This window comes from Corythoichthys intestinalis, chromosome 14 (genome assembly GCF_030265065.1).
Source record: "Corythoichthys intestinalis isolate RoL2023-P3 chromosome 14, ASM3026506v1, whole genome shotgun sequence".
NCBI lineage: Eukaryota > Metazoa > Chordata > Actinopteri > Syngnathiformes > Syngnathidae > Corythoichthys > Corythoichthys intestinalis.
Window position 1 is genome coordinate 51,601,771 of NC_080408.1, and position 13,979 is coordinate 51,615,749.

The 13,979-nt window shown below is 40.9% G+C and overlaps 1 protein-coding gene across 1 annotated transcript in view; it reads right to left on the reverse strand.

Moving 5' to 3' along the window:
* pax3a (paired box 3a) overlaps positions 1-13,979 on the reverse strand; it is a 54,496-nt gene that overhangs the window by 25,202 nt on the left and 15,315 nt on the right. Inside the window, exons 5-6 of the mRNA XM_057856640.1 lie at positions 2,508-2,707; positions 825-990 (exon numbers count right to left, since the gene is read on the reverse strand). Coding sequence (XP_057712623.1) covers positions 825-990; positions 2,508-2,707 — 366 coding nt within the window. The remainder of the gene's footprint in view (positions 1-824; positions 991-2,507; positions 2,708-13,979) is intronic.

Sequence of the window (13,979 nt, forward strand, 5' to 3'; positions counted from 1 at the left end):
ATGTGGCCTGTCAGTAGTGCTCGAACCGGAATAGGGCATTTATATGTAAAACACGTCTCTACTTGTGAAATTTTCGGGTTAAGAGACTACTTCTAGGACCAATTAATGTCGTAAGTAGGGGTACCACTATAACTTGTTGTCGGCGGACAGTAGCAATGTTGTGTTGCACAAGTTCTCAAATAAATGATTAAAAACCTGACGAAGCTGGCGACTTCCTTGCCGATGTTACCATAATAATAATTGACACCTAACTTATAAAGACTGGCAAACGAAGGTCAGAGGAGGACCGTCGAGATCGTAGACATATTCGGGCTGCATTGTCAAGCTAGTTCACTGACGCGCACACCATGCTTATATTTTTCAATCATTTCCATCGTGATTTCAATGCAAGCGTCGTCTTTTTTTCCCCACCTGCACTAACCTTCCTGTTGATTTCGCTCACAAGAAAATGTACATCGGTCTTGTGGGAAAACAATGAAATGGCGTCGCTGTCATAAATCGTAGTATTTTGAGCATGTCATAGGTCGATACAAAACAAAAATTTTTAACGGCTGTCAAAAGGATCTTATGTCGATGCCATCATATGCCACTGTACCACTGTATTAACAATTAGGGAAAGAAAGTAAAAGTAATAGACTTTTAAGGTTTTTTTTTTTGTTTTTTTTGGGGGGGGGGTAAATGCATAACTTCTGATGGCAATTTTATATTATATATGAATAGAGGTGATCTCATTACATTCATAAATGAATGCTTTTAAATGTAGCTTCCACTGAATAGAATGTTTTGGCCTTCCTAAAAAAGTGATGCTCTCCATGAAAACTTACCTTGAGCAATAGAAGTTGCGGGATATGGGCTTTCGGGTAGCTGATAGGGCTGTAGGCCCGACATGGCGGACGGAGGGAAACCGCCTGGGATGAGGTGGTTGAAAGCCATCAGCTGATTGGCTCCTGCTTGCTTCCTCCACCGGGCTCTTCTGTTGCTGAACCACACCTGAGAATAGCAAAACTAATTGTTCAGTCCATATTCATAGCAGTAATCACTCCACTTATATATGGCGGAAAATGCAGACAAGGTTGAAAAAGCAGCTTCTGCTCTTGCACACCTCTGTAAAATAAACAGCTGTATTTTAAGCCAAAAAGAACCGTTGTGTTTGTTAGAACAATATGTCTATACACTCCTACAGCAGTTTCATGGCGCATTAAGGTCCCAAACTATTTTTAATTAGTCCATTTTACCCTGGAGACCCCCGTTTACAGACACCGCGCAACCGCTTTTGTTACAACCCAGCCATAAAAAGAAGTTAAGTAGTTTTATTTATTATTATTATGTCTAATATTCAGTTAAAAAAAACGACTTTGTAAAATTATTCAATCGCATATTTTAAAATTATTCAATCGCATATTTTAAACTTTTAAAACAAATTACGTCACAAAAAAAAAAAAAAAAAAAAAAGTCTGTAAATAGGACAAGGATATCTACATTATAACTATCGCTTTATTGTATTTTTTTTTTTTTTTGTTACTGTCGCATTTTCCCCAATATTTTAGATGATAAATAATGGAACCCACCAAAGAAAAAATCAAGATTTTAAGCTTTCCATTGATGTATCACACATGCATAAGGGACAGTTTTGAAATTTGGCCAAATTTTGGCCAATCTCAGAGCGGAACAGTCACCTGAGTGTTTTCCACCATATATATATATATATATATATATATATATATATTTTTTTTTTTATGAAATGGTAATTTAGTTATGAGTATATGCTTGTTATGTTTGTTTATATTATCCATGCCAATAAGTGTGTGTGACAGGCAGAACAATTTAAATGCTCTCTTCATTAAATAGCAAGAGATATGTGTTTCTACCTTTTGCATGGCTTTCAATGACTTTATTATCTTTTCATTAACTAAAACAAGTCCTTGATTTCATTCTTCTTACATTTTGTTCGGTGGTTTGCCGTGAAATTTTTCTGGGTGACTTGCCTCAACAGAGGAAACACTGATTTATCTGATGACCCCACGAAAGAAAAGTTGACTTTTGCAGCACTTCATGTAAAAAAAAATGCCTCTCTGTGTCATTACAGGGAGCTGAACTGATAGAGATCTTAATATGTGGAGCGTGCAGTGAAACCACAGACAGCTTTGTGTAGTGCGACCAGTCACAGAGTTCAAATAAAGCCAGAGGGCTGTTCCAGCTGTTAAAGCCTATATCAGCACACCATCTGAAGTAGCTGTGATGTATTTTAGGGCTCTTTACATCACAGCTGACAAAAATAGGAAGCCGTCCTCACATACAGTCAGTGCAGTGTATGTCTGTCTACATGTCTCGGACGGGGAGGGCTGCTGAGTGTGGGGTCGACAGTTTGAGGATTTAACACATGTTGAGTGGCTATATGGAATGTGTGGCAACATCCCAAGGCCATTTAACACCCGTATGATCCATGACAGAGCCCCTCAATGCCAAACAACTCAGATTTTCAAGGAGGATAATTGGAGAGTTCCAACCTGAACGCGAGCTTCGGTCAGTTTGGCTCTCTGAGCTAGTTCCTCCCGTGTGTAGATGTCGGGATAGTGCGTGCGCTCAAAAGCCCGCTCCAGCTCCTCCAGCTGCTCCGCTGTGAAGGTCGTCCGACTACGCCTCTGCTTCCTCTTGAGGGGCAGGCCCGGCTCAGAGTCTACGTCGGATCCCTCGTCTGAGTGACTGGCTGGAAAACAAATAAAGTGTTACTCGGACAGTCCTACGGAGGTGCGCTAAGCCATGATACAAAAGCCAGATTGGGGACAAAAGGTTTGAGTGAATGCAGCACATGGTACAGAGCCTCTTTAAATTGTCTTCCCCTGCTTCTGTTAAACTCTTCGCAGGTACCCGATGGGATCAAACGCTGGAGAGTGCTTGAACACGGATTAAAGAGGACTAGATCTCTCTGGGGCTTCCATTCCCTGGGACACTGTGTCTCTCCCAGTCTTAACCACGCTGCGCGCAATCCAGATAGGATCGCAGAGTTAAGGGTGCTCGGCCCTTTGCAGGTGCTTCTTAATCTGTTTGTTCAGTTGAGGGCCGGAGAGAGCTTGTGGGCGACCGAGGGACAGCTTTTGGGGTCTAATTCAGCAGAAGACTTCAATCAATGAAGGCCTTAAAGTAGAGGACAGGCACAATTGCTGTGTTTGAGGGGGAGGTTACCCATCTATTAAATAATGATTAGGCTCCGCAAACTAGCGTGACAGCCCGCTATTGTCCCCAATTACACGTATGCGGTCGCCTTTCTATTTCTCAGTCGCAAACATGCATCTGCTACCTCTCGGCCTATGCGGGCTTTCTCTCAAAGAACACAGTCTGGCACAATGCGTCCAACACAGATGGACTTGGGAGAGAAAGAATCCACTCCTAAATCCACTCCAGAGGGACCTCTTCAAGCTCATGAAGAGGGTTCACTGCACCTTTTCGACATTGCAGAACAAGAAGTGAGAGGTTACCAAAAGCGCCGGGACAGAAGCCTGTCTGTCCCCCGCTTCGACTCACTCCTCACTTTCCTTCTGCCCTCCAGATTTAAAGCTTTAATTAAAAAGTGCCAAGTCAGACAGACGAAGGAGAGGGGGGCGAGCAGGGATCTCCCCTTGCCTCTGGAGCCAAGCAGGAAATGTTTGCGCCGGTTGCTAGTGTGCGTCTGACCAGGCATTACACATGGATTTGGGCCCTGGGAAGTCTGCAGTGATCCCAACTGCCAGCGCAGAAATTTTGATGCGGAGAGGAGGTCTTTATTACTTTTGTACATACTGTAGAAATAACAAAACAATAAGAGTGCCACGCTGGCGTGAGATGATTGGCTGAATGCTTGGATTCTCCGAGACTAAGAGGTTGCGGTTTGTTGATGTGGTCTGCAGGAAAACATCACTTGATACTCTACAAACATTAGCATTGCTTTGGTGGGGATTTGCAACATTCTTTAATTAGAAGCAAACAAAGAAGTAAGGAAGGCGCAGAACGGATTGCCGAAAGAGTTAAGTGGAGCTCATAAAGCTTCCAATTGGCACAGTAAGTCATGTTAACTGCGGGATGGGGGTGGAGCTTGTCTCCTTTGCCCCCCTTCGTTTCTCTTTCCCCCTCTTGTTCCTTGTTTTTATTATTAGAAACTAGAGAAAACACTCCGTCACAGACTCTCCCCTAATAGCGGATGACAGTGTTGCTTTTGTCATCCTCTGCTTTTGCACTCTTTTTCGCACTCTTCCTCTCTCACTCAGTCTTTCTTTTATTTGTGGAAGTGATGTGGCCAAGCCTTTGTATCTTCGCAGGGAAAAGCCTGTGGCAGGCCTCTATTGGACCGATTACCACGCTCCATCTGTAGGAGCCATCAGGGACGCCCGGGCCCGCATTCAGGGGCCTGTCACCTGCCCAGCAGGGAAGTGAGTGGGAGAAGGGGGGAGTTGCTGTTCGGGAATGAAGGGTGGAAGGGAGGGTTGGGCCACAAAGGGTCCAAGAAGGGCCACTGGGGGATGCAGAGGGGCACAGCAGGGGAGCGCCCCTTCATCCCCTCCTTCGACTGCCTGAGGGGCATTGGCTTTTTAGGGGGGATGGTGAAGCAAAGGGAGGGGGTCGACTTAGAGAGGGGGCCGGTGGCACCTGAAATTGCCCGAGCACGGGCGCCAAACAGTCCCCGCTGCGTCGCCACCTTCCCAACAAGGCCTCCTTGGATTGCACCGATCGTGAGGCGCACAGTCGCGAATTTGTTCCCACACATTCCCCATAACAAGCAGCAGAAGAGGATACTAAACACACAAAGGGAGGCCTCGTCCTCCTTACTTAAACACCCAAATCAAATTTTACGCTGGAGCTAAAGCTCTGGGGAGCTGAAAATACTTCATGGCCGCTCACAGTTTGGCCGCGGCTCTGACAAGAATCTTAATAGAAAGATAGATTATTACTGCCTGAGCGGAAATTAGGGCTACTGCAGAACTATCCGTAAAACAGACATTTATAAGATATGGGTTAATCGGCATATAACAAGCATGCAAGAACTAGACTGATAGTGGAGACTTTGGGTCATGTTTCACATCGAATACTGGGGGGTGAATTCAACAGGTTAGCACCATGAAGGTTGTCGGAGCTCAAGACACCCTTGAGAAGCGGGTGGTTAGTGCAACTGTGCCACCACGTGAGCAATGTCTCTAATCAGGCCAGGAAAATTATCTACTGAGAGTTAAATAGGATATTTTGAGGAACATCCTGTTCCTTTGACTGCACCTGTAACAGTTATACACCCAGCAAGCGAGAAAAAAAATCGAATGGAAACCAAAGTAGACTCGTTTTTGGATCACCTGCAAAATATACACCCTAAATTAATGCATGTACACACTTCTCTTTTCTAACTTCTTTTCGGCACTTCTCTCTAAGCAGCTTCCTATTAAAGTTTTGCAGGTTAGCAAGTTCACACAGTTTAATGTTATGCTAACTCTGGATCTCAGTAAACAAAATGAGTGGTGTGTTCCCCACCTCACATTACCCACATTACTTACAGTGGCTACTGGTGGCCGGGAAAAAAACCTTTTATTATCCCTCCTCTTCAAAAGGAGCAGAGGAGGCGGCATGTTGTCGACATGTTGTCTGAGTTGGGGCTGTGTGCATGGGTGTGTGCGTGTATGCGGGTCAAGTCACCAGCCAATCAAACGTGCGTTTAAGGGGAAAAAAATGGACCGGCACATTCAGCAAGTGAAAAGGGGGTAAATGTAAGTCTGAACATAGTGAAATTAATTCACTTACCATAATTTTTGGACTATAACCCACTACTTTTTCCCTTAATTTCGAATCAAGTGGCATATAGTCCAGCGCAGCTTATTTGTTGATTCATTTGTGTTAATAGGAAACACTTTATTTGATAGTGGCGTCATAAGACCGTCATAATTATGACATGACATTATCATGAGCATTATTGAATGCTTATGACAGATGTCATTAAGTGTCACCCATTTGTGTCCAGCTTGGATCTTTTACATCCATTAAAAAAAGAGATAATTTGCTGGGTAAGACCAAATGGCATTTGTTATAAGCATTCATTAATGCTCACGACAGTGTCATGTCATAATTATGACAGTCTTATGGCCCCACTGTCAAATAATGTGTTACCAAATACCATAACTAGCAATTAATTAAACAATTGGAATAGCAAGTGAAGAAATAATTAGCACAGAACCTGACTTTTGATTGTTAATTACATCTGTAGCGCTGCAATGCACGCTAGGAGGCATGTTGAACAACAACAGTGTTGACAGCAGGTGGCAGCAGAGCTTTGTAGCCAAATGGTTCAAAGCTTCATGGTGGTTCATTTGGTCTTATGACAGTCGTATCATGCCGCTGTCAAATGAAGTGTTACCGGTTTATATCTTTTGGTGTAAATATCCTATAATACATTGAGGACAGCTGCAACTTAAGATCCAGTGCGGCTTATCTATGAACAAATGCTGTTTTCGTGTCAAATTTGTTGGGTGGCTGCTTATGGTCAGGTGCAAAAATTTCGGTTATATTGGTAAGGTCAATTCGATTCTTACAACATATGAGAAGACAATCTAAATTACTTATATAACTGAAGTCATTATATAATGCAAATAAGGTTGCTTAAAAGTTGGTGGGGACAATTTGAGCATCCTGAAAAGTTGGTAGTGTTATGTCCCTACGGTCCCTATGCAAACCTATGCCCTTGAGTTGATGCTCATATTTATGTTAGTAGGACAGTGAGAGTCAAATGAAAAGTGATAGTGATAAAAAGGAAAAGAGAAGCGCAGCATATGGGCCACTTTACAGCCTTGTCTTAGTAGGGGCTGGCTTGCCCTTCCTCCGAGAGCTGTTAATAGAGAAGGTAATTGAGCCTGTGACATGTGTTGGCAGTGCAAAACAAAGAGCAGAAGAGACAAATGAACTACTTATTTGCCCAGGGAAGTAGATCTGGCCCTTTTCAGAGCGTAGCTCATAGTGCGAGTGGGCACACTGAATAAAATATTGGCAGGCCTACATAGAGCCAGAGCGAGCAGATGCATGAGAGGAAAAGAATAGTTAACTGACAGCTTATAGGCTCAGCTGGGGTTAACAGTTAAGGGAGGGGGGAAAAATGGGAGTGAGTGGGCTGCTCACTTGACTTGCTAAAGAGACCCCATGCAGCAACCTGCAGCTGCCTGCATGGGAACGGGAGAGGCAGGGGGAATGATGGTGATGATAGACGTAAAAAAGATGGAGCGAATAAGCCCAAAGGGGCTTGGCACTTTACAAAGAGCTAGCGGGTGACGCGACATTGAAAGATGTATCTCTGTCTAATATCGCTGATATTATATTGGCCCGCCATGCGCATTATGCGTGGCCAATTTTGGGCGCTTATTATTTAGTTCCACTTGTGATGCTGTTAGGTGACACTTTCACGGTGGTACTTCCACCCTCGGGGCAGGGACAAAGCAAGCATCAGAGAACCCACGCGGGATGCAGCAACAGGCCGCATGTTCCATTCAGATGGGCACTAACTAGCTTGCTTGTGTTTTGCCTGAGACAGGCGGCCAGAAATAACCACAACAAAGCCTCCAAAGCACTGACACAATGACACTACGAGGGGGTGTTTACATGACCATCTAGTAACTGCATTTTTAACCATTTTACTTACAGTCTCACATGCAAACTAAATATAGTTAACCCCTTTTTAGGGAATGCCCTCTAGCTCAAACTGCAAAGACCCACATAATTGCGAGACAATGCTAGTACATTGCAAATGTGTATAGTTTTACCTCTATCGTAAGCTTTAAACACAAAAGATCTCTCACTGTGAAAAGATCACAGACAAAATTAAAAAATAAAATAAAATTTTAAAAAAGAGTAAAAGTGTGCTTAATTCAAGTACTGTATTCCTTAATGGGCAAGTGATTATTTTTGGTAATAATAATTTTTTTTAAAAAAGGAAAAAAAAGGTATTTATTAATTTTAAGCCACAATATTTTTTTAACATATTATATTGTTTTTTAAATGATGATATAAAAAATGATTTAGTTTTTTTATGTTACATACAATTACAAACCAATACAATCTTTGTAAAAATAACACAATTAAAATGAATTTTTTTTAAAAAAAGGTTAAAACACTCTAAAGCATGACAGACATATATTGGCCAGACATATTTCACTCGGGCATGTCCCCCAGTATTGATCTGCAGTGCCCCAGTATAAATTTCACTGGTTAAAAAAATATATATATATACTTTGAAGTTGTAAATCTACACAGCATAATCTATAAAATGTGCCTATTTAATATGGCCGTATTACTCTATTCCTTCCATATAGACAATCTGCACATGGCTCCTTAATACTTTAATTTGTGCATATACAGTATATGTGATACACATATAAGTTGACACTTCCACGAAACACCTTTGAGAGATATGCTGCGTTCATGTACGTCGGAAGATCTGAGTTACCAAGTTGGAAAATCGTTCTGATGTGCTGTAAAGTTGTATAGTGGGATAAAAAAATGGTTGCTCCAAAGACGAGTAGCCCATATTATTGCTCCAACAATACACCACAAGTTGAGTGACTTTGTTTAGCGCTTTTTATAGACACTGTGTAATAGAGAATTATTTTTATATTATGTAAAAATATACAATATATTAAATATATTAAATATTATTATCATTTTTATTATTTAAGACTTATATCTTCCCACCCTCTTTATAGGTTAGTGCCCAATAAACTACCCATCTTTGTTTTTCATTTTTACTTCTGTGTTGATGTTCTTTTGGTTGCTTAGTCCCATGAATTTAAATGGTTCAACTTTATTCTTTACGTATCAGGCAGTTAATTGTGGTAGACAGTACTTATATAGCACATCTATCTACATGGTTACCATGCCCAAAGCGCTTTAGATTAGCGCACATTTACCCGTTCGCGCACACATTCACACACCAGTGGGGCTGCTGCCATACAAGGCTCGGCCATCCCATTGGGGCAAATTAGGGTTCAGTGCCTTGCCCAAGGGCACTTCGACAATGGGCAGTCGTGGCCGGGAATCGATCGGTCCAAGGACAATTCAAGCTACCAACAACTCCACGGCCGCCCAAACTACTCTGGTCGCAAAATGAAGTAGCAGATTAGCTGCGGTCTTTTAGCTGACTGGCTATGAATACAATCACAGTTAAATTTGATTAAAGTAAAAGGCTCTCACTTAAGAGCTTAGTCTAATATTATTTTGATATGATATGTGGTATTTGAACTGTATCAATAGTGAAGGTATTTGTTGTTATTATTTTTTTTCCATTTGACTCAAACAGGAGAAAGTTATTTGCTCGCAGCAAGGATAAATCAGCAAGGAGGAATGAAAGAGGTAAGCTAGGTAACATAACTAGGCAACATAAACCACTTTTAGGTCACAACCTACCAGTTGAGAAACACGGATTAGTTGCATAACAGTTACAGTGAAATAACCCCATTTCTGTCAAGACAAAGTAGAGCAACAGAGTGTAGGAAGATGTGAAGAAGAGATGAAAGTTGATGAGCAATAGCAGAGGTGAACTGACTATCAACAAGGGATGTCCCAATTTGGTGGCTGAAAACATATCACTTTTTTTTTTTTTTTTTTTTTTTTACAGAAACTTGAATATTGGTTTGATTATATATACTTTAAAGCGCTTTCTGACTTTTTATGATAGTTAGTCTCACCAGTGCCCCACTGTTGTATTAGGTTATCTGGGGTAACACCCTTACTCTAAAGTTTTTTTTTTCATAGTAGTTATTTAACTCATTGCCTGCCAGTTACAACGATAGACGTCCACTCATGTTTCAGTGCTATTGATGACGCTAGATGTCCAGCGAATGATCGCTGCCAGCCCTCTTAGTCAAATGAGTTGGACGTCTAATGCCGTCAATGGCAGCCAATGAGTCAACTGAATGTCCTATAAAGGATTAACCACATAAAAAAAGGCAAAACACTCATTTCAACTGATATATGTTCCCGTAAAAATGCCCCATGTAAATGGCCTCCCTCCGACGACGGATATGAGAAGAGCGGCCAATAGTCTTCCTTTCCCTAAACATTATTCTAACCTCCTCCACGGGGCCTGATAGTTTTAACAGTCAAGTGACCCTTGGTTAGCCCCTGACCTTTTCACAGCTCTTGCTCACTTTTGCTGCAATGATGGCCTCACGGCTGACCTTGCAAGTCCACTTCACAGCAAAAGGAGCAACCTTCACATTCCTGCACTTTTCCCTCACTTTATCTAGTTTTTATGGATGTTTAACTTCATACGCCACCACAGTGGATTTGAGATCTAACAATCGACTTTCAGCTTTAATGTTGTTTTTCATGTAGATGTCAATGGCACTATGAGGAGCCTTTAAGACAAAAAGTTTTTAGGCTTGTGTTCGAAATGTGTCAAATAAATACCTGCCAAATAGCAAAAGATGTGATCTTTTGAACAAATGTATGAATTCAAAATTTGTATTTTTTTTTTTTATACAGTGATGGATATTTCACTACGATGGAGCTTAAGCTTAACAAGATCCAAAGTTACACCCTTGCAAAACATTTATTATGATTATGAAAACGTGACCAAAATTATGTATTACATTAAATAAAACCATGGCGAGAAAATTTTGATTCAGTGTCATTTACCAACTGATACACCATTTTAGAAGAACAGTGTGCGGGACATACCAAAATTACAAGATTTAAAAAAAAAAAAAAAAAACTATTATTACAATAATTCTGTGTTTTCGTAACCAATTCTGATGAATACAACAAAGACATTCCATAATGATCTTAACCCTACATTAATGGTTATACTGTGTTTCCAACTCGACCATAGACGTACTTTTGTATAATGTCTGAAATTCTGAAATAGTAGATGCTATAGTTGTGCGCAACCTCTGGTATTAAAGCTCAAACTTCACTCACACACTAACTTTTATTTTAAATCCCGCGCATGGGAGCAGGAAGCAAAATATAAAAACTTGGTCATTGTCCAAAACCAACACGCATGCTTTTCACAACCAAGGGCATAGGTTTGCATAGGGACAGTAGGGACATAACACTACCAACTTTTCAGGATGCTCATATTGTTCCCACCAACTTTTAAACAATCTAATTTGCATTATATAATGACTTCAGTCATATAGGTACTTCCATATGTTGTAAGGATACCATTATTAAGGGAATTATTTTCATTATGTTCAGACTTACATTTACCCCTTTTCACTTGCTGAATGTGCCGGTTCACCTCAAACGCATGTTTGATTGGCTGATGACTTGACAGCCCTCTCCCCCATACCCGCCGCACATCTCACATGAGTGACACGGCCCAAACACTACTACGATGCAAGCTGACGTACTCCACATACAATATTAAAATGTAACGCATTGTGAACAATGCTTGATTTGTAAATCATAAGGTTCCGGAATGCAAAGTACATTAGACAGCGCAGAGATGATGAGACAGGCACCAGTCCCGGAGCCTACGCAGAAAATGGTGCTGAAAACAACACACAAATGCCCACTGGCTAAACCTGACCAGCTGCTGCCACAGTAGCAGCCTCCTGCCCCAGCTCGGCTGGCTGTCCGTGAACCTGGCTAGCTACTGCGGCGCTAGCCGCCTGCAGCTGCCCTCATCGGCGGTTGTTGCTTTTCTGACTTGTTTTGAACAATCTTCCTTCTTTTTGAAAAAAGACAGTCTTTTTGACATGATGAAATACCATTTGATCCGGACTGCTTGCTTCCCAGATGCCACAAATTTCCAGTATATACAGTGGGGAGAACAAGTATTTGATACACTGCCAATTGGCAAATATTTGTTTTATGTTAGGGGCATGATTTGTTGCTCCAGCTTTTCAGTGCAAGAAATTTCCGACTCTTTCAAATGACATTAAATATTTATAAAAAAAACTTGAAATTCATGGGATTTTTTTCTGTAAATGAATTTATGCATTAAAAGTTTTTAGATTGTATTGTCCGTAACTATGTGCGGTCCCTTTAAGAGATGCAAGGACTGGAGAGCTTTTACGTAGTAGGAAGCAAGGGGGGAGAACGGATGAGACAGTGAAAGTTAGCGGTAGCATGTTGCAGCATCCGCTGTTATTTTGTTATTTGTTTATTTTATTGTTGCCCAAATAAGTCCCGGAACACAAGGAGGCGAAAACCAAGAGGTGCCGGATCCTGTTTCGGCATGATCCGGCACAAATTAACCACTGATTGTGAACATATGACAGATACTACGTCACATTTGTGTCCCGTTGTTGTATCGTCAGACAAAAACTGGCATTTGTCTCATTCGTTCTAGTCTCCCAAGACACGTTTTTAATCTGGTTATCGTGACATCATTGTCATGAAGAAATTGTTCGTCCACGAATTATTTTCGTTATCGTCATTGTTGACAAAAACAACACTGACTGAGTGAATTTGCTAACCTGCTAAACTCGAGTAATAAGCTGCTTAGAGAAGTTTCCTCATGTATGTATTTTCTACTGTTAACGTTAATTGAACTGTGGGAAATGTAGTGAAATAAGGTTTACCTCTTGTCCCCAGTTTTCATTTTTATTTTATTTATGTGGTCTTAAAGCAGCCCAAAGGAGCTTTCATTTTTTGTTGAGTTTGGCTGTGCTTGTGGACAAAAGCAGTAATTTTTTACCTTTTTTCTGTTATATTTAATTTGTTTACTTAAACAGACAATGTTCAGTGGTCTTAAGACAAATGTTTATTTTTTTGCATTCCTGGATAGTTAAGAGTTGATTAACAAGATGTATTTATTGTGTATGTTAATATAATTCAATATGTTCAATATTCAATATGTTCAATATATTGCAATTTAAATTTGCTAATAAAAATCCAGACATTTGTTGTGGAAGTTTTCAAGATGTTTACTAGATTTATTTTGCATTTACCATTTAGCCTATCAATTAATTAGGTTCATATTGGTGAGAAATGTAGCCCTGACCCCTGTCCACTCAATCTGTTTGGTCTTATTAATGTCCCCAGCAAAAAGTGCACATGCAGGTTATGCTCTTATATTCTCTGTAGCAATGTTGAGACCAAACCAACGCCCTTTGTCACATCTTCTTGAAAAAAAAAAAAGATGACTAAGATTGACTGAATCAAAACGGCATAACTCAAAACATAGGCCCAGTGCTGCTGGCATGTCCATAAAGTGCAATGTGTGCAACGATAAAAAGGGAGTGGAGAAAAAAAAAAAAAAAGAAGGGAGGCCAAACAAAGTTAAGTGATTGACAACGCTGTCTGGCTTTAGTCAATTAACTATCCCATTGTGCTCCTCTTTGCAGAGTCTCCTCGCCCCCGACCCCCGTTTTTCTCTTCCCACTCCTTTATCCTCCCCATCACAAAGTTTTGCTTGGCTAATACTTCCAAGGAAATAGAGAGCTCCTTTTCTACTGGGGCTCCTCTCCTTGACCTTCCATTGCTCATGGCTTCTCTTTCAGCCACTTCACGGTGTCTCTGGGGTTAGTGGAGAGAATGCGGAGGAGAGTACATCAGTGCTTAGGGGGCCGGCACAGGGCAGGACCCCGGCCCATTACTTCAAAGTTGGCCTGAATTCATTAATTGTCCTTTGAATTAATATTGGGAGGATCACAATGCTGGTGCCAACAGAGAAAGAGGCTTTAATGAAGCATAGAGTCACATTCAATTGCAGATCAGCTCGAGTGGATTTGCTTTCTCTCTCTCTTTCTCTTTCTCACTCTTGAGAATCGCTCCAATGAAAGTGTTAAGTGTGTTTAGATAGGACAAGAGGGACAGTGGGAAGTCATTCCATCAATCTGTAGGTTTACAGTGCTGTGAAAAAGTCAGAGTTGTTGCTTTTTTAATCAGTTTTTTTTTTAATTCATTCATATTACTAAATAATACTACAATGCTCAAAAAAGAGATGTGTATGTTACATCAAGAAAGTGACAAAACAAGTTAGTGAGTGATAGTGGGTTACAATAGAATTTTTCCTGATTATTTTTATTACATTT